We start from the raw sequence: 21,779 nt of genomic DNA, 5'->3' as shown, positions 1-21,779 counted from the left end.
TTGTTTTGGTTTTTTTTTCCTTTTAAAAAAACTCAACTATCCAAAGTATGGTTCAGTAATTCAGGTAAGTTCAGCCTGCCACTTTCTGTTGAAAAAGGATCAACTAAATCTACACTTGAAGATATAAAGAGCAGTTGTATTTATTAAGGAGGCAGAACGCATGGTATCATTTTCCCAGTGAACCTCAGCCACAGGAGAAGCTTTTCTCTGCCCCAGGAGCTGCAACAAATTTGGGTAGGTGAATGACATCAGAGAATCACTGTAAATTCAAAAGTCAGAAAAAGAAGATCTATCACTAAAGGCAAAAAGAAGGGAAAGGTTTCAGAAAACATCTCTGTGGTCTAATTAATAATTATTTCCAATTCTCCAGTGACAACAGGAACCCACAGCAATTAAGGCTGCACAGTCCATAGCAGCGAGAGCTCAGCACACATCCAGAGAGGCAGTTCCAGCATCTAAAATTAAAAAAAAAAAAGGAGAAAAAGTTAATTTATTTTGTCTTAAAGTCACTTTAAGTTCATTTAAGAACAGGGAAAAGAAGAGAAACCACACAGACTTCCTATGCAATGCTCTAAAACCAGCAAGAGATTTAGTCTTGTATATTGAATGTTTAAAATTGCATGCATAATTACAGAACACTTTCCAGTTAAAAGCATATTTCAAAAGCAAACTCTGACAGTTTATCTGCAACTGCTATCAAATAACTATTTCATATCTATATTTATGTACATATATATGATGATCATCATATGATCATATGATCATATATAATATGATCATATGATCATATGATCATATATATATGATCATCATACAGATGATTTTCTGTAATTGGCATACAGGCAATTTTAAACCTGCTTTGCTTAACAGCTGCTTTTCTGCCAAGGGCATTCCCATCTCTTTTAAACCTAAATACAGTTTTGGAAAGCTGATTTTTGTGAGAACTGGCTCATGTATTGATTATTCTTGGAGTTTCCCTTGACACCAAAATCAGTGGGTAAACACAATGTGTCCTTGAAGGGCTATAAGACCCCAGCTAGTCAATCCCCAATTCCCTCAGGATTGGTCTATTGAAGCTTTTCAGGGTTAATTTAGCAAACTTCAGGTTCTGGCAATTTCAGGATCAAAACAAGAAGAAACCTGTGAAAAAAGAAATTTAACTAAAGCTGGCTAAAAGCCATCCCTGCTGATGACTTATTAAAAAGGAGGCAGGATTGATTCAGCTTGCCAAAATCAGAGTTCCCTGCCCACCGAGGACACAGCAACCAGCAGGGACCTTTCTCCCACTCTCCAGCAGAGACCTCCTCTCTCCACATCCAGGGAACTGCAGCCACTCAGGGAACACCAGCTTAGTCCTGGGCTGGCAACAGGAGAGGGACAAGGAATATATTTAAGCCATTCCAACCTCAGTGCTGTCCAGTCCTGGGAGAAAGCACCTCCCACCACTCTTGGAATTTTCTTCCCTGTCTGTTCCAGCTTTGGAAGGCTTCTGTGGGAGCTGGAATTATCGGTGCGGTTCAGAAGCTGCACGTGGTACCTAAAGCATTCCCTCGGGAACATGGAGCTTCCCTCGTGTGTTTTGTTTCTTTATCCCAAATACTCTCACCAGTTATCCACAATCTAGAAAGAAAAAACAGGGAAAAGAAGGAAGACCAGTTAATTCTGACATAAGGAGTGTTGATTATCCCAACACACTTCCAGGTGAAAAAAAAAATTCTGCCACTCTAAAAAAATCCACTTGATATCGTCTCAATTCAATAATCATTATTTAAATATTGTATTAAGAATCGTAAGGAAACAATGCTTGGAATTGTCAAAAACAGCTCAGCTTGGCAACTTCCAGGAATTTCACAGCCAGGGAACTGAGTGGTCCCAGATTTAAACACCACATTTTATATAAATCTGATTTGGCTGCTAAGCTTTTCCAAAAGCTGTGGAGTCAAGGCTGGAAATCCTCTCTGAAGCTTTTCCACATCACATCTGGTGGGAAAACCCCACTCTGAAGGCTTTGGCTTTAAGAGATCGCACTTAATGTTACAGACACAGAATTCCTTTGGGATTTATCACTTCCTGCACTTCCAAATACATTAAAAGAAAAAAGCGGAGAGTGCTGATGCTCAATTATTCCCATTCTCCTCACATCTCTTTCCTCAGCTCCACAGGGATTTGTGCCTCCTCTGAAGGTCTAGAAAGGAATTTGGGAATCCCCTTCAGTTTCTTTGGTTTCCAGCTTTTTCTCTGAGGTGGCCCAAAAGGCAAAACAACAAGAAAAAAACCCGTAACTTGGGAGGAGCTGCTCCTCCCAAGATGCAGCTCCTCACACCAAACTTTGGGAGAATCCATGGTGGTTCCAACACTGCTCCAAATCCCTCCTTGAGCTGAGCTTCTGGGATGCTTTGCCTAATCTACATGCGAGCCTGGATAGCCCAAAGCCTGCAGGAGAAGAGGAGGCAAATGTAGGGGAGAGGGGGGAAAATGGAGTTTTGGGTTTTTCCTCTGGGCACAAGAATACTGAAGGGCAGGATGAAGAGGTTTCATGGAAAAGAAGTCCCAAAGGCTGCTTAATTCCCAGCAATTAGTGCTGCTGAGGTTGAATTCAAGAGGACAAATCCAGTGGGATCAAACGGGAGAGGCTGACAGGATGGGTTATAACACAGATCTGCAAAGCTGGAGCCTTCTTCTCCAGGGCCCTCCCGGAAATTCTCCATGTCTGGATGTACTCCCAGTCTCCCTGCTGGGGAGAATGGACTTGGATATCCCAGGTTACTGGTGAGGCACAAATGATAAAGTTATGCAATGACCAAAGTGTTTTTTCCCAAAGAAATGGACATATTCTCTGAAACTGGGATGACCTATCCCATGGCTTTCTCCAGGAAGAGTCACAGTTGGAAATGGTGTCCCATCAAAGACTCCATATGGGCTCACCTTTTGCTTGGAGCTTGGCTGAATTCCTCAGCAATGGCAGGGAATGTAGGCATTTGAGGGTTTTGGCAGATTTGGCTCATTTGCCCTTTTAGGCCTTGTTCCCTTCCCTCAACCTTCCCACTGGATTGTGGTCTCCAAGGAATATGTAAATCCCATTTGACTCCTGTTCTTTTGGACAAATTTTGCATGATTCCTGTACAAATTGAGGCTCCCTATTAGGATGCTTTTCCCTGCCATTCCTCAGCAGTTTCATCTGACAGTCCATTACCTAGATTAGCTGGGCTCTTCCCAGATTTCTGAGCGTCACAAGGCAGGAGCTGACTTGGCTTGGGAACTAAACATTCCTGAGGAATAGTCTGATAACGTCTTCACGTTTGACAGCTGATCCTTGTGCTGAAATGATCCCTCTTTCTCCCCTTCAGGCAATTCCAAGGCTCACTGCTCTCATCTGGGAACAGCTCCCAGTTTGGACCTTCTTGTGAAGTATCCCTCCAGTCTTCCCTGCTGGGATCCTGCTCAGGAGCCCATGGGGTGCAAATGTAGCAATTAATTCTTCTCATCCCTGCCTGGTTCTAATTCCAAAGGATTTTGTGTCTGCCTTACCCAGCTGGAGTCTGCTTCCTGCTTCAGAAAAAGTAGTGTTTCCAGTTTCTGAACATTCGTCTCATTCAGACAGAAGACATATAAAACCCAACTTGCAAGAATACTGTGTGGTTTGATAATTCCAATGAAACCTATATGCATTTATGTCCTGTTATATTCTATTTAAGCAAAACAACATTCTCTGGTAAATCAAGAAACATAAAATGAGGCATTCAGTTCTGAGTATCTCTTCCAGCTCCTTTAACCCATTCTGGGTAGAACCAGTTTTGTTCTCTTCTGAAGCTGATTTCTCTTTTAAAAAACAAAATAAAAACAACAACAACAACAAAAAAAAAACAGTGCTTTTTTGTTATTATTTTTACATGTATTTTATAAACCCATCCACCTTGGGCAAAACCCACATTTGCTGTGCCAACAAACTCCCATTATCACAGCTTTGATGCAAGACCTGTGCAATGGGGAAATAAACAGTTACTATGATTCCCTCTCTTGCCTCCATGACATCACATCAAGCAAATGGATTCAAAATCCATTGCACCAGCCATTGGCTTACCAGCTCCAGGGGCACAAGACATGGGCAATGCAGGATCCACATGGAAAAAAGTCTGGATCACGATGCCAAGGAACTCTGGAAGACTGTTCAAGGACACCTCTGGTGACAGCTGGCAACACCTGTATTATGAAAGAGGAAGAAAGTCCAGTGATAAAAAAAGCGCGCAAGCCTGATAATGGAGAACAGTTCTGGGGCAGACTGTTCACAGAAGGCAAAGGCTGTGTCACTGAGCATCACAACTGAAGTCAGGGATGCATAAAGGAGACAGAGTTAGGCTGTAGTGACATGCAACATGATCATTTGCAGAACGACTGCCTAAGATTATGACTTGTCAGACAAGCACAGATGAGAGGAATAGACACGGAGTTTGGGCAGACATTTTGAAAATGCTAATTTAACTCTATTAGTCTTTATCTGCATGGATACAAACAGCTGGGGAAAAAAAGGGAAAGTTCCTGGAAAGAATGTTTAGCACATTAATACAAACAAACCATCCCTGTCAGGGAGGCCTTAGTCTTCAATTTCACGTTTTGGATAAGGTCTCCCTGACAGATTTTGTTTTGTTGGGTTTTGTTTGTTTGAGATTATTTTCTATGCTCTCGCTACCAAACAGTGGACCAGAAATGCAAATGACCATTTATGGCTAGGAAAAAAAAAATGGTGCAAGGAAGAGGGACTCAGAATCATTAGGAACTAGAGAAATCTTCAAAAACAGAAGGACCCTATAGGAGGTATGTCCTTCATCAGAAGCCACACGCAATCAGGATACTGAAACTGACAATAACAAAAAGAAAAAGGGGCAGAGGAGTTCAACCTAAGAACCACAGAAAAGCCAACAAGTGTTGAAAAGAACACAGTTTTGGTCATATACACAAACTTTTGTATTTTCCTAAGTATAAACAGCATTCATCACAAGAAACAGAAGAACACAAGAACAGTTCAACATCCTTGCAAGAGCAACAAAATCCAGCTATCTGCTACAATGGGACATTTAAGCTTCATTTTTGAATAAAGTAGTAGGGTAGCTTGAAAAGTAAAAATATTTTCTAGTAACAGAAAAACATTTTAAAGACATCATATCAGCAATCATGCTTTATTACCTACTAGAAAAGGCTAAGAGCCAATCCAAAATAATTATTCTGACAAAGGGAAAGGACAACATCCCTCAAAATGTGGAAATTATTATGAGATGCAGAAAAACAAGACTCAGTGGCAAACTGTCATATTAAAACACAATACAGCAGGCCAGAAATATGGCTTGGAGAAAACCACTTGCAGACAGGAAAGAAACTGGTGACTCCCTTCCCATCCACATCAGGGACTGTAAGGTCTATCGAAGAATTCATAAGGCAAGCAGATGGTCAAAACTTAAGGGGGGCACCAGAAGTGACTGTCACAACCATTTTATTTCAGACAAATGTAGAAAAGTTTCTGTGCCATACATTTCCTTTACAGGTGTTACAGACTATTTTAAACTCAAATGTCTGTAGAACAGACTACAGAAGGGTTAAGCCATCAAAACAAATAACAAGTCATTAGGCCATAAGGTATTCCCCTCAAATGCTCAACTTGAGGATGAAATAACAAGCATAGTATCTGTGGTGTTTTATCTCTGTACTAGGAGACTGGATGGTACCATATATAGCATGATTTTTTCATTAAGATTTTCAGAGAGTTCCAGGCTTATGAATCTTATGTCCGCTCCAAGCATGCCAGTAAAAGTATACTAGTAGAACTAGCTAGAAGAATTTGCACATACATGAGTAGTAAGTAGTAAATGTACATAAAACATCAGCACAGTTTTTGCAAAGGAAATTATTGTCTGACAAATCCTTTAGAACTATTTGGAATTATCAGTGAACACAGAGACATGACCTGATGTACTGTATTTGGATTTCCAGAACCTGTTCAGTACAAACACTCAAAGACTTAATCTACGCTGTGTGGGACAACAGGAACAGCTCTCCCCTAGAGAAGCAATTCGTTAAAAGGCTAAAAGAAACAGAATAAATGGCCAGTTCATAGATGAGTAAAAATTGCCACTGGGTTCAGGCAGAGATCTCAGATTAGCCCTAGGAAACCATATTTACAGAGGATTTGAAAAAGTCGGGTGAATAGCAAGGCAAGAGATTTCTACCAATGTCTTCCCAAAGTCGTTAAAAAACGCCCCTATAGCATTGCTGTGGGGACAAACAATATTGTGGGAACAAACAGTAAAGGTGCTGATGTGTTTCAGAGTGAATAACACAAAAAATAAAAAGCAAAGACACACAGGGGATGGATGTTCAAAGTTTGAACATTAAATGCTGAATACCGAACACTACAGATTGCCATAACAGAGAACTGTTATGACCAAAACGGGATCTTGATAATTACTAGGTTTAAAAGCTCATTGCTCAAAAGTCAGATAGAAGACTTGGAAATGCTTGTAAAACAATAGGAAACATAGGAGGGGGGGGAAAAGTCACATTACAATTAATCCACACTGCTCCTCCATCTTGAATATGGTACATAATGCAGATCTCTACCTCTCTGAAATGAGGTAACAGTATGACAAAAGGTACTAGAAGATATGCATGTATGAAATAAGATACAGATCAGCTGCTGTACAAAATAGACTCTGCTTCTTCAACCAGAAAGCAAACTGGGAAAAGCACGACAAAGTTCAGCAGTTATCATGGAAGTGGTATTATTCATCATTTTCTATAAGATAAGTCTTAAGAGGTATCAAATGACATTAGGAAGCACCAGGTTTAAACACACATCTCTCTCTTTCTTTATGCAGCACCTGGACATCGGAAAAATCACATTTCCATCAGATATTGTGAATCCTAAATCCTCATATAGCTTCAAAAAATCATTTGGACAAGGATAGATGAAATGTGCAAAGACATGACCTCTGGCTCATGAAATTTGTCAGCCACAGGTCACAATCACCAGAAAAATATTCCAGGGCTGTCTTGGACAATGGACCAGAACTGAACTCCTTTTGACTACGACAATTCCTTTAACAAACACCATCAGTGTTTTCTTGCTTATTAACTACTGTATTTTAATTTAGGCATGCTTTTTAAAAAAGATCATCATGTCTTCATTTTATGACCCTAGAGATCTGTGGCACATTACAACTACAGTTAAAACACCCCAGGTGGCTTGTTTTGTGCACAAAAAACCTCCTCCTTGGGAAAGACATGAGATGTATGGATACCTTTCTCCGTGTTGTCTCATCTCTCCAGTCAGGGCCCATGAGCTGCTTGGTAAGAGCAGTTCACAGTCACAGCAGAAACATCTGTAACATTACCAGCTTTACAGAAAGTCTCCAGTGGCATTTCTAGAAAACAAAAGGACACAATGCAATAGGCCACATAGCGTACCATACCAGATACTGGGCTCCGAGTACGCTCGAACTAATTTTCAGCTCCTTGTTTCTAAGGGAAAAGGAAACCGAACAACCATTTTTCTCTAGTGCAATTAAAGCGCAAAGCAGCCACGTAGTCGAGGACTATCCACACTTCCCCACGTAAACAGTCACTTACGGAAAGAGTCTGCAGAGCAAAAGCCTGGGTGGACAAGGTCACTGGCCTCTGCAGCACTCCCCAGGTTAGACGGTATCCTACCCATTTCAGAGGCGTGTATGAAGAGCGACTCAGTCCCTGTTAACGAAAACGAAGAGTAACCAGCAGCCAGGAAGCGCTGATGGTCTGCCTGTGCTCCTGCGGCCTTTACGAGCCCCACGGAGAGCCGCGGCCCGCCGCTCGGCCCACTGCGGAGCGGAGTTCCCCGCGGCGAGGGGGCGCAGGGGCAACGTGGGGGAACGGGGAAGGGGGTGCGCGCTGCGGCATTACGGCGGCTGCGCGGCGCAGCCCCGGAACGCCGGAGCAGGAAACTCCTTTTTTGGGCCTCGGAAGTACCATACAAGGCGTGGAGGAAATGCCAAATATGGTCGGTGCGGTTCCGGAATGGGAACGGTGGGGACGGCGCTTCTGTTCAGCCGGGACCGCCCCCGGCGCGCTCCCGGCGCTGGCGCGGCGCCGCGACCGCTGGAGGCGGGCGGGGGGGGGGGTGGTCTTCTCCGAGCCAAGCCGGGCGGCCGTTCCTGTCGCTAGCGGTCAGATCTGAACTGGGCTTTAAATCACAAACAGCTGAGGTTTAGTTCCGAGCAAATGGGTCTTCTGCGCCTAAACACAAAAGCGAGAGGTCTTCGCTTCCTTCCTCGCCGCTGCACTTCCTACAGGGGGAGGGCTTTCCCGGCCAGTGACAACACCTGCTGTTTCCTTGGGAACAAACTCCTTGAAACCGACTCATCCTACTAATTGGACTAGAAGCAAACTTTTTAAGAATCAGAAATCCTGTCTTCAGGCCAACAGCAAACGAAAGATCTGGCAGAAAATATATGGGCAATGCTTTCTCATAACTCATTTTTCTTCCCTGAAATCTGTTTTCGTTTTATGGGACAAAAGTGGATGCAGAAGACCCATGCATTTATTTCCTTTATGTTATGCTGGCAAGGGTGCGCTGGCCTTCATTCCTGTATAGCCAAGCAGTACTGCCTGACTTGGACCACTTTTCACGCAATGCACAAAAGAGAACCTATCTTCTTTTTTCCTCTTTAGGCATGGAAATTACTCATTTCAAAATGCTCTGGAGAACCTGGGGCACCCTCAGGCTCATCAAGCATTGCTTGAGAGCCTACAGAGTTGGTTTTTAGCACAATCAAAATTCCAGAAGGCTAGATCAGGAGTTAACAGAAATGAGCTTGAAAAGACATCCACATCTACATTTTTTTTTGAGGAGGAGAAGTGCAGAGGAGGGTGTGCTGATCTTCCCTGTGGTATCCAGTGACAGGACACAACACACAGGAGTATCTCAAAGCTGCATTAGGAGATGTTCAGACTTCACATTAGGAAACATTTCTTTACTGAGGGGGAACAGGGTTCCTAAAGAGGTGTGCAGTGTCTCAAGCCTATCAGTATTGAAGAGACATTTGTACATTGTAATATATGTATCTGTAGTAGCAGTTGGACTAGATGTCCACTGTAGGCCTTGGGTCCCTTTCAACTTAGCCATTCTATTCTATACATCTGAACAGAGCAGTACTCACAGATCAGAATAACCTGACTCCAAATGTTATTTTGTTCTTGACTTTGGGAAATGGATGTAGGCAAAAATTTTATCATTACCTGTACACAATGTTATTTGCCTTCTTCTTTGAAGCATCCCATTTGGAGACTCTTCATTGTCTTGTCTCCCATAAGGGGAATTCTGTGGCTTCTGACATGCCTTATATGCTCAGGTAGTCTGAAGCCACACATTCAACTTGCCAGTCAATCTGTCTTGAACAGAGGCCAGAGCCCCTTGGGTTGAAAAGAGTTATCACGTTTTTTTTCTGAAAAAGCCCAGCAGGGCCAGCTGCAAGGTCCCTGTTAGCAGCTTGCAGAAATATATCCAGCACTGCAGGCACAGGCCAGCACAGAGACAAAGCTGCACAGGCCTCTCCCCACAGCTCTATCCACAGAGAGAGCTTGTCCCTGTCCTCGGAGAACAGTCCTGCCTGATTGATGACAGACTGGGATTTACTAAGTGGTAAGATCTTAGGGATCTTTCAGAATTGATGCCATTTTCCAGAGGTGGTCTTCATACCTGAGGAGGACTAGAACTGGGACTTCCTAGCCAGTACAGTCAATTTTGGTAAGCAGTAGGGCACACTGTGTCTGGCAGAGGTTGCTAGGCAGTTTACACTGTGCTAGGTACATTCATCGAGTCCTGTTTCTGCCAGCTAGTCACAACCTTAAACATAAGTATCTTGTAGAGAGCCTGCCCAAAAGGAGAAACATCAGAACCCTCTTCTGCACCTGCACCACCTGCTCTCACAGATCCAATTTCCTTTGAATTCAGTCTGCGGTGGTCACATAACCCCTGAAAGGCATTTCAAACCACCAGGGAAGGAAGTGTTTTCTGCTATAAATACTGAAACACCTGTAATAAAGGGTATCAGGCCCACACACTCATATGCCCTATGTTGTGTCAAGGAGGAACTTATGGCAGTCCTCAGCTGACCAGGGCTATCTTCTGTCAGCCAGCCCTCATGACTGAGCTTACTGTATTTCCAGCCTGGAAACTGCTCTATCATTTTGAAAGATTTCTGACTACCTATGAACACAGCTTAGATTCTAATTTTCTAACTTCAATTTCAGCACTGTAAGAATTGTTTGTCTAAGTTTAGCTCTGGAGAAGCCAGAAAACAGTAATTGTGGCTACTTCAAAAGAGGTGGTGATGCACCTAATGCAAGGATATGAGTCCACCATCCATGCTTTTTGCAAGCAATTGGACATAAGATTGATTTCATCTCCTTTCTTTAAACAGGTATTTTTTTTCCAGGAGACAAGTGGCTATGTGTTGGCTTTGAAGCAACTAAAGGAATGGGTTTCAAGGAAAGTGTAAGTCTGCACAATTTGATGTTTTATTTATTTTTTTCTGAAAGGTATTGTACACCAAATATCCCAATGGCAGGAAAGCGCATTCAATGTGTTTAGAAGCCAAACAGTCACTTTCATTTTAACAAACACAATTACAAAGTAAAAATAAACCACAAAATAATGAACTGCATGTTCATAACATACAAAAATTGCTGCCTACTCAGTAGGTAACTACAACATTCCAACTCCTGAATATATATATATATGTATATATATATATATAAAAATTTACATTTTTGTAACAAAAATAGACTTTGAGAGGTGGAGGGGAGAGGGTGTGGGGTTTTGTTTTTTTTTTTTTTTTTTTGGGTTTTTTTCCGATTGTTTGGTAGTTTTTGTTTTTGGGTTTTTTTTTTTTTTGGGGGGGGGGGGGGGGTTGGTGTTTTTTTTGTTGTCGTTGTTTTGGTTTGGTTTTTTTTTTTTGCTTACATTCCATCCCCTGGCCCTTTCTCTTGCTCCTCTCCCCACCTTTCTTCTCATTCCCTGCTCTTCCTTACATTCTTTGAGTAACATCCTTTCCACTTTAAGGCAAGATGCAAAGCATCCACTCACACAAACGCATGACGTCAGCAAGGCTTCACAAAAAGGCACCAAGACTTGTAACTTTTAAAACAAAACTTCTGCCACATGTGAGTGTCTCATCAGGTGATAATTACATAGCATCACTCCAACATGCTCAAATACAGTAAGTGCTGTTCCCAAAGAAGTTTGAAACGCATTATAGCATTGTCACTGAAATAGAATTAACACTTACAAAATATGGCCCTGCAAACTCCAAATTATACAATATGAATAGGCAAAGATTTTTTCCACATCAATAGTACCTAAAGGAAAGCAAAACCATGGCACATGTACAATTTACATCAGCTAGATACTTAATCAAAAGTCCTTTCTTCCTAATAAAAGACTATTTTTTACGGGGAAAATTATATTGAACTTATACCCACAGTCCATGCAAATTAAGTCATTCAACAGAGGTGGAAAACTTAAGCAGCAGTCGATTCAGGCAGCTGAAGTTTAAACTAAATAGCCTTGCAACGTATGGTATTGTGGGAGTAATTGGAGATTCCATGTCTGATAATACAAATGGAAAAGGTGAATTCTCCTGTGCCAGAAGATCTCAGATCTTCTGGATCAGCAGATCTCAATTGTCCTTGGAGAAAAGGCTGAGTTCATGTCTGAAAGTGCTGAGGTTACCTGTGAGCTGAAATTGTTGGTGACTCCTGGAGATGAGAAGGAAGTGGCCACTTGGGTCTGAAAAGTGGCGGTGCCAGAGGGGTAAGTGGTTGCTATAGAAGGGGATGGGAATGTGGTGTGCGCAGGGGAGGGATAGGAAGAGGGAGCAGGAGAAGAATATGCTGTACGCACTGGGGAGGGATAAGTGGTGGCGATGGAGGAAGGGTAGGATGTAGTCACAGAGGATGAATAGGTAGGAATTGGGGAAGCAGTTGAGGTTGGAGCTGCCTTTTCCACTTTCTTGTCCTTCTGCCTAAGGTGGATTTTAGTGTGCCTCTTCCTCTCATCACTTCTGGCAAACTTTCTACCACAAATGTCACAAGCAAATGGCTTCTCTCCTGTGTGTGTGCGGATGTGTGTAGTCAAGTGGTCGCTCCTGCTGAAATTCCGCATGCAGATGCGGCACTGGAAAGGTTTCTGTCCCGTGTGGATGCGTATGTGCCGCGTTAGCTCATCAGATCGTGAAAACCTCCGGTCACAGGACTCCACTGGGCAGGCATAGGGACGCTCATGAGGAGGTGTCTTGCTGGGACGGTTTGGGTATTTCCTCATCCTGCTGGGCTTGATCAACTGGGACTGATAATTAGCATTGAGGGTCTTCAGCTCTTGGGAGCCAGTCTGTGTAGCAAATGCTTTAATAGTGGACAGTGGTGTGAGGGAAGGCTGCTGTGCTCTGGTCTCAAGAGCTGGAAAGGGCTTCTGATCAGCTGGAACAAGACTGAGCTCACCCTGTTGCTGAGGGAACAAGTAATCCGGGATCATTGGCACCTGGAAGTTGGTTTTAGCAGTCGGATAAGCTGGAGGTGGATACTGGATGGGGGCTCCAGAGGGGTTGGGAAAAGACTGGGTCTGGGATTCAGGAAAAATGTCAGAGCTGGAACTGGGAAATGTTGGTGCAGCTGAATAAATTGGATTGTTCTCGCTGGCTTGGACAGAACAGCTCAGTGGGGAGCTCTGCGAGGAGGAGGATGGCGATGATGAAGTAGGCGTAGACGTGGGAGGTGCATTAGCCATGCCCACCAGTCCACTGACGAGGCTGAAGAGGGGCTCTGGCCATAGGGGGTTGCTGCTGTTGGGGGCTGGCTCTAAGGAGAAGCGCCCCGTGTAGGTTATCGGTGGCAGTCTCGTCGTTTGGTTGGCATAGCTGGTTTCTGGCAGGGTTTTCTCGTTGTTCAGGGAGATTTCGGGAAAAGTGTCTGCAAAGAGAGGAACAGCGATTAATTCTAGCAGCCACTGCAGCTGCTGCCGGTGCTTCGCGAGCCATCCCTCTCACAGCGCAGCCCCAAATTCTGGTTAATTACTAATTGAGCGTAACATATTGCAGCGTCGCTGGCAGGTCTCCAGCCGCAGCTAGTCCGGAGCCGCTGACGCACACAGGAGAATCCCCCCGCGCGCCCGCCGGGACAGAGGCGACGCTGCAGCGCGGAATTCCCGCAGGCGTCGCTGCCCCCGCTGCAGACCGGGACTCCCCGCCCGCCTGGGCGAGGTCAGCGCGCTTACCTGCCCCGAGGTGCTCGAAGTGCTGCTCTCCGGGCTCCCCGGCGGCGCCGAAGCCCGCACTCTCGGGTGCCCCGGGCGGGGCAAGGAACTGCGGGCCCCCGCCGCTGAGCAGCATCATCTCCTCCAGCTTGGGATAGTGAGTGTCCATGGCAGGGGGCGAGTGCGGGAAGGCGCCAAAGGGGTCGGAGATCTGCAGCGGGGGCAGGAGCTGCATCTCTGCCTTGGCCGCGGCCATGAGGGCGCCGGGCTCCGACTCTGACGGGTGATGGCGCTGCCGCCGCGGGGCCGGCGGACGGGCCGGCTGCGGCAAGGCGGCCGTCGCCTGCTCTGCGCCCTGCGCCGCTGTCGCCCCGGCGCTGCCCGCTGAAAGCGCTCGGCTCTCGGCTCCCGGCTCCCTGCCCGCCCGCCTGGGCTCCCCCCGGCTCTGCCTGCTGGAAGCGCTCGGCTCCCCGCCCGCTCCGGCACAGCCTCTATATATCGGATCTCACCGGCCGCAGCCCGCCCCAGCCCTGACGTACATGGCCATATATGGAAAGCAGGAAGCCCTAATATGGATGCGGGCCGGAGGACCCCTCCTGGCGTCAGAGCCTGGCACCGGGGAAAGCCGGGCCGGGGGGCCCCACCCGCCCCGGGCTGAGGGCCCCACGCCCGGTGCAGGTCTGACCCCCGCCATGGGCAGCGCCGCCGCAGCGCTGCCGCAGCATCGCCGGTCCCGGGAGACGGGGTCCCCGGTCTCCGCCGGCCCCGGCCAGCCCGCCGGAAGCCCCCCCCGTACATTCCATATTAGGAAACAACCTTATAAGTCTCGATTCCGGCGGAGGCTTCCCGCTCCTTATATGGCGATTCCGGCCCCGGGTTGGGGGGGCGCAGAGCCCGTCTGCAGACGGGCGCGCGCCCGCCCCCTGGCAACAGGAGCGCGCGGAAGCCCCGGGCCGCGCAAGAGCGAGGTTGCTGCCCGGGCGGGTGGCACAGGAGCCTCGGGGAGGACCCGACAGAGCCCGGCATCGCCGCCGTGTTTTCGCGGGCAGAGCTCCCCCTCGCCCCTACCCTGTTTGCTCAGCTCACACTACTCGCCTCCGCTCCGTCTCCGCGGAGGAGCCACGGCTCACGGCGGCTCCCGCGGCAGCCTCGATGTGGAGTTTTCTGGGTGCTGGCAGCGCGTCCCAGGCAGGAGCTGCCCGCTCCCGGAAAAGAGGAATCTCCGGGATTCCAGCGGCCTGCCGGGATCGCCCTGCTCCGCCCGCTCCCGACGAGAGCGGCGGAGGTCTGCCCGTAGCGCCAGACCGGGACAGACCCCGGCTCCCTGCGCCTCCTTCACGTAGCCGAGAACAGGGCACTGATAAACAGAGAGCCCCAGGTACTACATGGCCGCAGCCACCACTGACTTCAGCGCGATGAAAAGTGACAGCGCTCGGGACTCTGCTCTCGCGGCCTTAGGACTGTCCCCTGACGCGGCTACAGCCCTCCCTGCGAAGCGCTGGCTGCGCCCTGCACTGGCTCCGCATGGAACCCTCGGCCGTCTGCTCGACGCAACACGCACGCCGAGGAGCCGCGGAAGAGCGCTGCCGGGGCTGGGGGAGCCTCCCGCGCTATAAATAGTCGCTCGCCGCGGCCGCTGCCCCGCCCCGCCCGAGCAGCCCCGCTGCCGGCGCGCGGGGCTCCCCTGGCGCGGGGCCAGGCGGCTCTGGCGACGCAGTGCGGCCGCAGTGCGCGTGCGCGGCCATCGCGGCGAGGGCTTCCCCGCAGTGTGCGGGGCTCCGGGGGCGGGGTCGGAGCCCGCAGCCTGCGCTTAGGCGGGCCCGGTGCCGGTGACGGTGCCCGAAGCTCCGCGGCGCGCGGTCGTCCCATCGTCGGGTGCAGGGCGAGACTTGCCGGACGGCCGGCTCGCCGCCGTCTCCGGCTCCATGTTCTGCCGCGGACGGCGCTCCCTTCTGCCGCAAAGATGGAGCGTAAAGGCAGGCGACTTGATTCCTCTTCTGGTTTGGCCCCACTCGCTCGAGGCACCGCCCGCCTCCGGGCACGTCCCGCAGCGCCACTCGAGGTCGGTTGCAGAACTGGCTCTTCCCCACGGAAATCCTGGCGCCGAGCCGGCCGGGCCACACAGCGCTTTGTGCCAGGCGGCCTTCTTTTGCCGGGGGAAGGCAGCTGCATAAACCACTAGCCTCAACCGCCTTTATGATTTATAGTCAAGTTGCCAGCCACGGCAGGCCTCTGTCTGCCCGCTTTTTTAGAATATTTAGACTTTTGCCATGTATACCGTTGTTAACTGAGTTGCTATATTTAGGACCGTGCCTTGCCAGTAACACTGTGCAGTGCCTCCCACACCAGTGCATTTCCACCTTAAAATCAGTGATGGGCTGTAGCAACACAATGCCTCCAGGCTTTGGAGGATAGTTTCTGCTTATCTGCAGCTGCTATTACTAAATGGCAGCTATTACACATCTGTTCTTTGGTACTTGCTCTTAATGGAGAGAAATCATGCTCGTTTTGAGTGCACCAGGCCAAGCCTCTATTTTGAAAATGTCATTTGCAGCTTTTCCTCTTTTCAGATACCTGCTGCAGGTTTTGTGATGTCCCAATACATAATGATTTCAACTAGTCTCATTTTCATGAAAGCATGTCACGGTTGGGAGCTCTGTTAGAAAGGGCTGAGTAAGAGAACTTTACTTTTTCTACAAACACTGTAGTTTGTTTTGGCTTCTGAACATCTTACTGACATCACATCTTCCTTGTCCTCTTTTTTTATTCTATTCATTTTCAAGATCAGAAGGAGGTGCCTGATTCCTAGAGAATTTCATTAATACACTCTGTATGTTAAGCCCAATATTCCTTTACAGATATTGAAGTGCATCATTCAGACAAATTTGTTTTTTTGTCAAAATCTGAAATCACAGATGTAAAAAATCTAATCCTATTTTTCTTTTCAGCTACTTTCATTTTTATCAATCTAATTCTAATTTATCAATTTGTATAAGATAAAACAAGAGACCTGCTTTAAGAGCTGCAGACAGAGCAGTGTAACTAGCTTGAGCTGCACATAAGTTTAGTAATAAAGACTGTTTTGCAACGTTGCACCGTTCTGGTGAGGCTTGCTGGCTTCAGGGAAGTACTGAAGAGGCCGTGGATGACTTACAACCTGTGCACTGAGCTAGGAAATTGCCTGTTGTTACGAGTTTTCCAAACTCCCGTGCTCAATTTTCTTTTTCTGAACGCATTCAGAAACATTAGGTATGTAGGAATTACATTAAAGGTGTTAACATTTTTACTATTGAGATTCAAGATCTGTTTAGGCCATCTAGCCAGACATTTGGGTTTTTTCTAGGTAGCATGATTTGAATGTCCAAAGAATTTGCTACTTTAGACCAGTATTTGAAATGTCTTTCCAAAATGGCTGAATTTTAATAAATTTGTAACACTTCCCTTAATGTTCCTAGTGAAAGCACAGAAATGTAATAAGACACTGCCACTGGATCAGTCACAATTTTATTTGAAAATTGAACAGTTTTGGCTCTGATTGTCTAGTGCATAAACATGCGTGATACAGTGGGTCTCCTTGAAAGTCCATCGTTATCAGATGTACTGTCAATACATTTCAGTGAGAAGAATCCTATTCCAAGGACACGGAGTGCAGAATGCTATGGGGTCAGGGAACAAGAAGAAAGAATGATTTCAAAGTTAAAAATTACCTGAGACAAATCCTTGGTTTTGTTTTGCTTGCTTTATTAGTAGAGGCTGGTACAAATTATTTTATATTCAGCCTTAGCATACCTTGAAATGTTTAATTTTTCACTGTTTTTTTTGATTCAAACTAATCTGTTGTGATATTGTGCCAATAAAAGAATTACTGTGCCTTTATGAAATATGTTTCCACACAATTACAGCTTTATCTCTGTTACTTTTTGTTAACTGCTGCTTTCATGCTGGGCTTACTTCCAGGATTTTCCAACTTGTACTTTAAATTATGCAAGTCACTTGCATTTCTTGTACACAGTTTTCTAGGTAAGGGGACAGTATTTTTGTCTCTAAGTATTCCTCAACTGTCCATCTGTCTTCAAATTTTTATTTGCAAATACAGAATACAGAGCAGGGGGGACAGGGGGGCAAATCTTCCTTAGGAAGCAAGCTCTAAGGAAACTAAGCCTGCAGTTGCTGTGAGTGTCAGTGTTGCTGCTGGCTCAGTATCCATGGAAACTTGATTTCCCATCTTGCTGCAGGAATTAATTGAAGATCCCAACCCACTTGCTCAGGGAATCAGTGTGATATTAACTCGCATCCCGCTATAAAGCTCACTTTAATATCTCAGCTACTCTTTTCATCAGAACAAAAGGTTCAATTATCTTTCACCAAATTAAAAAAAGGGCCATCTAAAGCTTTACTGCCTCAAAACCAGGGCAGAGAACATAGAGCCACATCTAGAGCTACATCTTTCAGATGGAACTTGACAAAAATGTCAACAACAGGAGAGAGCACAGAGTCAGGAATGCTCTCTGCAAATCTCATGTCCAACGTCATGTAGTTACCTCTATTTTTCACCTGTATGCCAGTACCTGTATTATCTTGTGGGAAAAATTCACTGTCCATACTTCAGTATCAGAACATAATTTTGTCTTCCACAGTACGTTCTTAAGATATACCATGCAAAGCTTAAAAGAGAATAAGCCGAAAGCGACTTTTGCTAGGGAATATTGTTTCCAGACCCCCCTTTGAAGACTTTTCATTAATTACAAACATAAGCATGTCGAGTTCCCTCAAGGTCTGCTTCTGGATCAAACATCTCTGATTATCTACCTTTGAACTTTCTTTCCTCTTATTTCCTGTTGAATTCCCTAGTTGCTGCCACCATTCCCTTTATTTTTTCCTGATCTCCAAATCATCTTATCTGCTCTGCAATCTTTTCTGTTAGGACACTGGTTTTCTCCATTTTCACCTTTCTGATTCTTTGTATTTAGCACCTGTTCCTTTTGTAACCATGGCAACTACATCATGATATCAGCAAAGGATCTCACTATTATCTGAGGAACCCGATCTCATTAAAGGCCAGCTTGAACTGATGTTTAGTGTCCTGTACCCGGGGGACAAGTTTTGTTTGGAGTTTTCTGTATTTTATATGTGAGCCAGGAAAGGCAAATTTCTTATGTTAACTGGTATCCTTCACACAATTGTCCTCCATCTTTCGTTTCCATTGCTGACACACTGACCCTCCCACAAATGTGGACCAGTGAAGGAACGTTATCAAACGAAGGATGGCGAGGACGTTATCATAGACTGAGCATAAAGTCTTTGGATTAGATCAAAGAAGTTATGTTGTGTTGCTCTGTTACATCTTCAACACCGACAGTTTATAAGCAATTTGTCTCAAACTGTTAACTCCAGGTGCTGCAAAAAGTGCATATGCTTGTTACAGAACTATTTTGGATTTGTGGACATAGCTAAACACCACTATTTTCTCTGAATGGCAAATGCAGGCAGGGGAAAAGTGAAAGTAGTATTTTGAACTGACTTGGTGGTAACTCAAGACATATTAGATAAATAGTTAGGAGGATGAAGAAATACCACAGACTAGGGGAAGATTGCTGACGTACAAGGACACCAGTATTCTTAAAGGAAATAATTTCCCCTTTTAGCTGGACTTGCAAATTACATGTTGTGTTGTATTGTTACTCACCACCAAGACTGAGAAATCCATTGGTGGTTAATCACAATAACAATTCTATAAAATGCTGCGTTATGTAGAGTACAAATATGCAGCAATGGATCCACAGAGTACTACATGCACGCTGGACCAGGTCTGTAGCTCAGACCAGGTAATGTTGCTTCTAGAATTTTTGCATTTTGCAGGTGAATAGAGAAGGGAGGGAAGAGCAGTAGTTGTTGTTGTCTTGGATTTTTTTTTTTTTTTGCTTTATCATAGTATTTTCAGTTACCATGCATGCTATGAAACAAATCAAATACGTGAACTGAAATCTAGTAAAAAAACACTAATTTTAGACACGTCGCAACAACAAATCCCACAAGCTAGCAATTATGGTGTTACAGACTCGTGTCTTGGAGACAAACCTTCAGCTCTTGCAATGAAAACAGGTCAATTCACTTTTTCTTATTCCCAGACTAAGGAAGTCCAAGGGATTGATTGTTATAGAACACAAGAATTTGACAACACCTCCTTTTGTACTTGTTAAATAAGAGGAAACACAATGTGCCTATATTGAACTCACTCTGTTAACGTTGCCATTTACACTTCCTTTTATTTCTAGACATTCAACTTCAGTGGTACGTGAACGGGAGTTTTTTTTGCATTGCATTCAATAAACATTAAATCCTTTGACAAAAAAAAAAAATCACAGACATATTAACTACCTAATCTCCCACTCTACCTCTTCATTAAGTTATTGTTCCTGAACATATATTTTGTTCCTTTTATTTCTCAAGGTTGATCTGTGACAAAAATTTCAAACTAAAGCACAAATCTTGCTTCAAAGAAAATTTGAAGGTAAAATTTACTTCCATGTATTGAAAGATAAACCAGTGCTTAAGTAGGTAGTAAGCTAAAATTCACAATCTTCCAATAGGAAAAGTCTCACAGTAGTTAGAATAGTCATAGACTTACAGGATTTTCATCTTGATTGTAAAAGCTGAGGAAAGGAGCGTGATTGTAATAACACACAAACACATCACTAGAGGCAAAGTTCCCCCCCCACCCCCCACTTCATGACTGAAATAGCCCAAATCTGGACTGTGTCCTTATCTTGATTTTGGATTTGCTTAAACGGTTCTATTATTGAATGCTAAGAATTGTTATTGGAAGCTGAGCAAGAACTTTAAAAATCAGCATGACTGAAAACTCATTGCTGCTTCCTCATTAATATGCCAGAAGGACTGTCTGACATTTCTATGGAATGTCTGTGCTCTTGGGACTGATGATTCAATGCAGAGCTGTTTGGAATTTCTAGAAAAGTTCAGCCCTCCTCCCTTCTCAAACAGCTTCATTTTACCAATCTGTCAAGTAAAACTAAAAATAATGAGTTTGTGTGCAGTTACAAGGTGAGGGATGGAAATTTCACTGCACAGTGTATTAGGTAACTCATTAGAAAGCAGAAGCTGCATTTTCAAAAGCAGTGTGAAATATTATCTTCCATGTTTAAGTCTTTTTTTTTCTACAGTTAGAAAAACAAACTATGCTAAAACTTTAAGGTGCATAGTAATACTCAAATTAAAGGAGGATGCAATTAAGATTTCTGTGAGGTCAATTTGACGAAAAGTGTTCCTTGCTTGTCAAGAGTTTCATGAAATATAAGGAAAAAACCGTTTAGGGCTGGCAACTCACAAATTCAGTGGTCATTTCCACTGCTAGCCCAGCAGAAGAGGAGGCTTAGCCTCAAGAGCTGCCAGTGATTCTAACAAACAGGCAAACTCGAAGTCCAAACCCAGTGCAGCTCATTAAATGCTCCTGTAATCATTCTGCACAGGTCAACTGCTGTCGCTGTAGAGCAGGACGCTAACGAGAATGACTCCAAGTCAAAGGCTAGAGAATGGACTCTCCTTTATTTCAAATGCACTGCTCTATTTATGGAGAACATCATGCAGACTAATTCCATTGGTCTTAGAGTAAAAACATCTCACACCACTGGTGTGCAGTGAATGTGCACAGTGGCAGAACCTATCTATAAACAATGTGAACAACAAGATAGATTAGAGAATTATTTACATTCTTTCTCAACTGTCTCCCAGGCTCTCGCCTGGTTAAAAAACCTTCTCTTTTTCTCTCTGACTGAACTGAGAATATCCACAAACTGCTGTTGGAGCAAGTGGGGATATGAAATGTCATAGACATATACAAAGAGGAAAATAACCACATCAATTTTGCATATGCCCAGAAATATAGTCAAGCACTTTCTATTCACTATACAAACATTTCAGGTTTCAACTGCTGAGTTCAGGAATGGCCAATCTGAGCTGGCTGAAAATCTGTTTCCTTCATGAGGACATCCACAGAGTTGGAAGGATGGCAGTAGGGGTTAAGCTAGATAATCTTTAAGGGTCTTTCCAACTCAATACAATCTATGACTCTTTGATCCATTGCATTGGCAGGAAAAACTGACAGCATGGGGGTAGAAAGAGAAAAGCTCCACCTACCCAAGAGTCTACTCTGGGGAGGAAAAAAAAAAGCTAAGCTGAATTTCAAAGCCAAAAAGGATTTAAACTCAATCCAAAACAGAGACTCAGTCCGTTACTACTGTTATGAAGCTCCAGTTAGAGACCACAGGTCATCAGCTTCAGACTTATGTTATCCAAAACACCAAGTATAGAGGTACCACTAGAACCCTGCTAGCTGACTTCCTCTCTTATCCCAGCCACTGCAACTGCTAGCTCCCAACTACCCAGTTTACCTGTTAGCTGGGTCTGTGGAAGACCAACTGTTACTAATAGCTACAGAAAATTCCTCTCACAGCCCAATTTTACCTTTTAATTTCACATACCCTCTGCC

General features: G+C 45.0%; 1 protein-coding gene and 1 long non-coding RNA gene across 2 annotated transcripts; both read right to left on the bottom strand.

Annotated features, from left to right (window-relative positions):
* Positions 1 to 876: 876 nt before the first annotated feature.
* LOC137483311 (uncharacterized) lies at positions 877 to 9,266 on the bottom strand. The gene is made up of 4 exons (XR_011004422.1): positions 7,699 to 9,266; positions 7,290 to 7,412; positions 4,082 to 4,200; positions 877 to 1,620 (listed from the first exon to the last, which is right to left on the bottom strand). It is a non-coding gene; the product is annotated as an uncharacterized lncRNA (long non-coding RNA).
* A 1,668-nt stretch (positions 9,267 to 10,934) lies between these two features.
* On the bottom strand, positions 10,935 to 13,735 carry EGR1 (early growth response 1). The gene is made up of 2 exons (XM_068206299.1): positions 13,295 to 13,735; positions 10,935 to 12,990 (listed from the first exon to the last, which is right to left on the bottom strand). Exons 1-2 carry the CDS (start codon positions 13,527 to 13,529, stop codon positions 11,693 to 11,695), a joined length of 1,533 nt encoding a protein of 510 aa, XP_068062400.1. The 5' UTR covers positions 13,530 to 13,735; the 3' UTR covers positions 10,935 to 11,692.
* Positions 13,736 to 21,779: the final 8,044 nt, after the last annotated feature.

This window comes from Anomalospiza imberbis, chromosome 15, assembly GCF_031753505.1.
Source record: "Anomalospiza imberbis isolate Cuckoo-Finch-1a 21T00152 chromosome 15, ASM3175350v1, whole genome shotgun sequence".
Lineage (NCBI taxonomy): Eukaryota > Metazoa > Chordata > Aves > Passeriformes > Viduidae > Anomalospiza > Anomalospiza imberbis.
This window is presented reverse-complemented; position numbering and strand designations above follow the sequence as displayed.

What these genes read in the sequence shown, in the direction of transcription:
- EGR1 (XM_068206299.1), bottom strand. Translation starts at nt 13,529, where the DNA reads ATGGCCGCGGCCAAGGCAGAGATGCAGCTCCTGCCCCCGCTGCAGATC. An exon ending in CTTCGAGCACCTCGGGGCAG is followed by an intron (nt 12,991 to 13,294) that starts GTAAGCGCGCTG and finishes CTCTCTTTGCAG; the next exon opens with ACACTTTTCCCGAAATCTCC.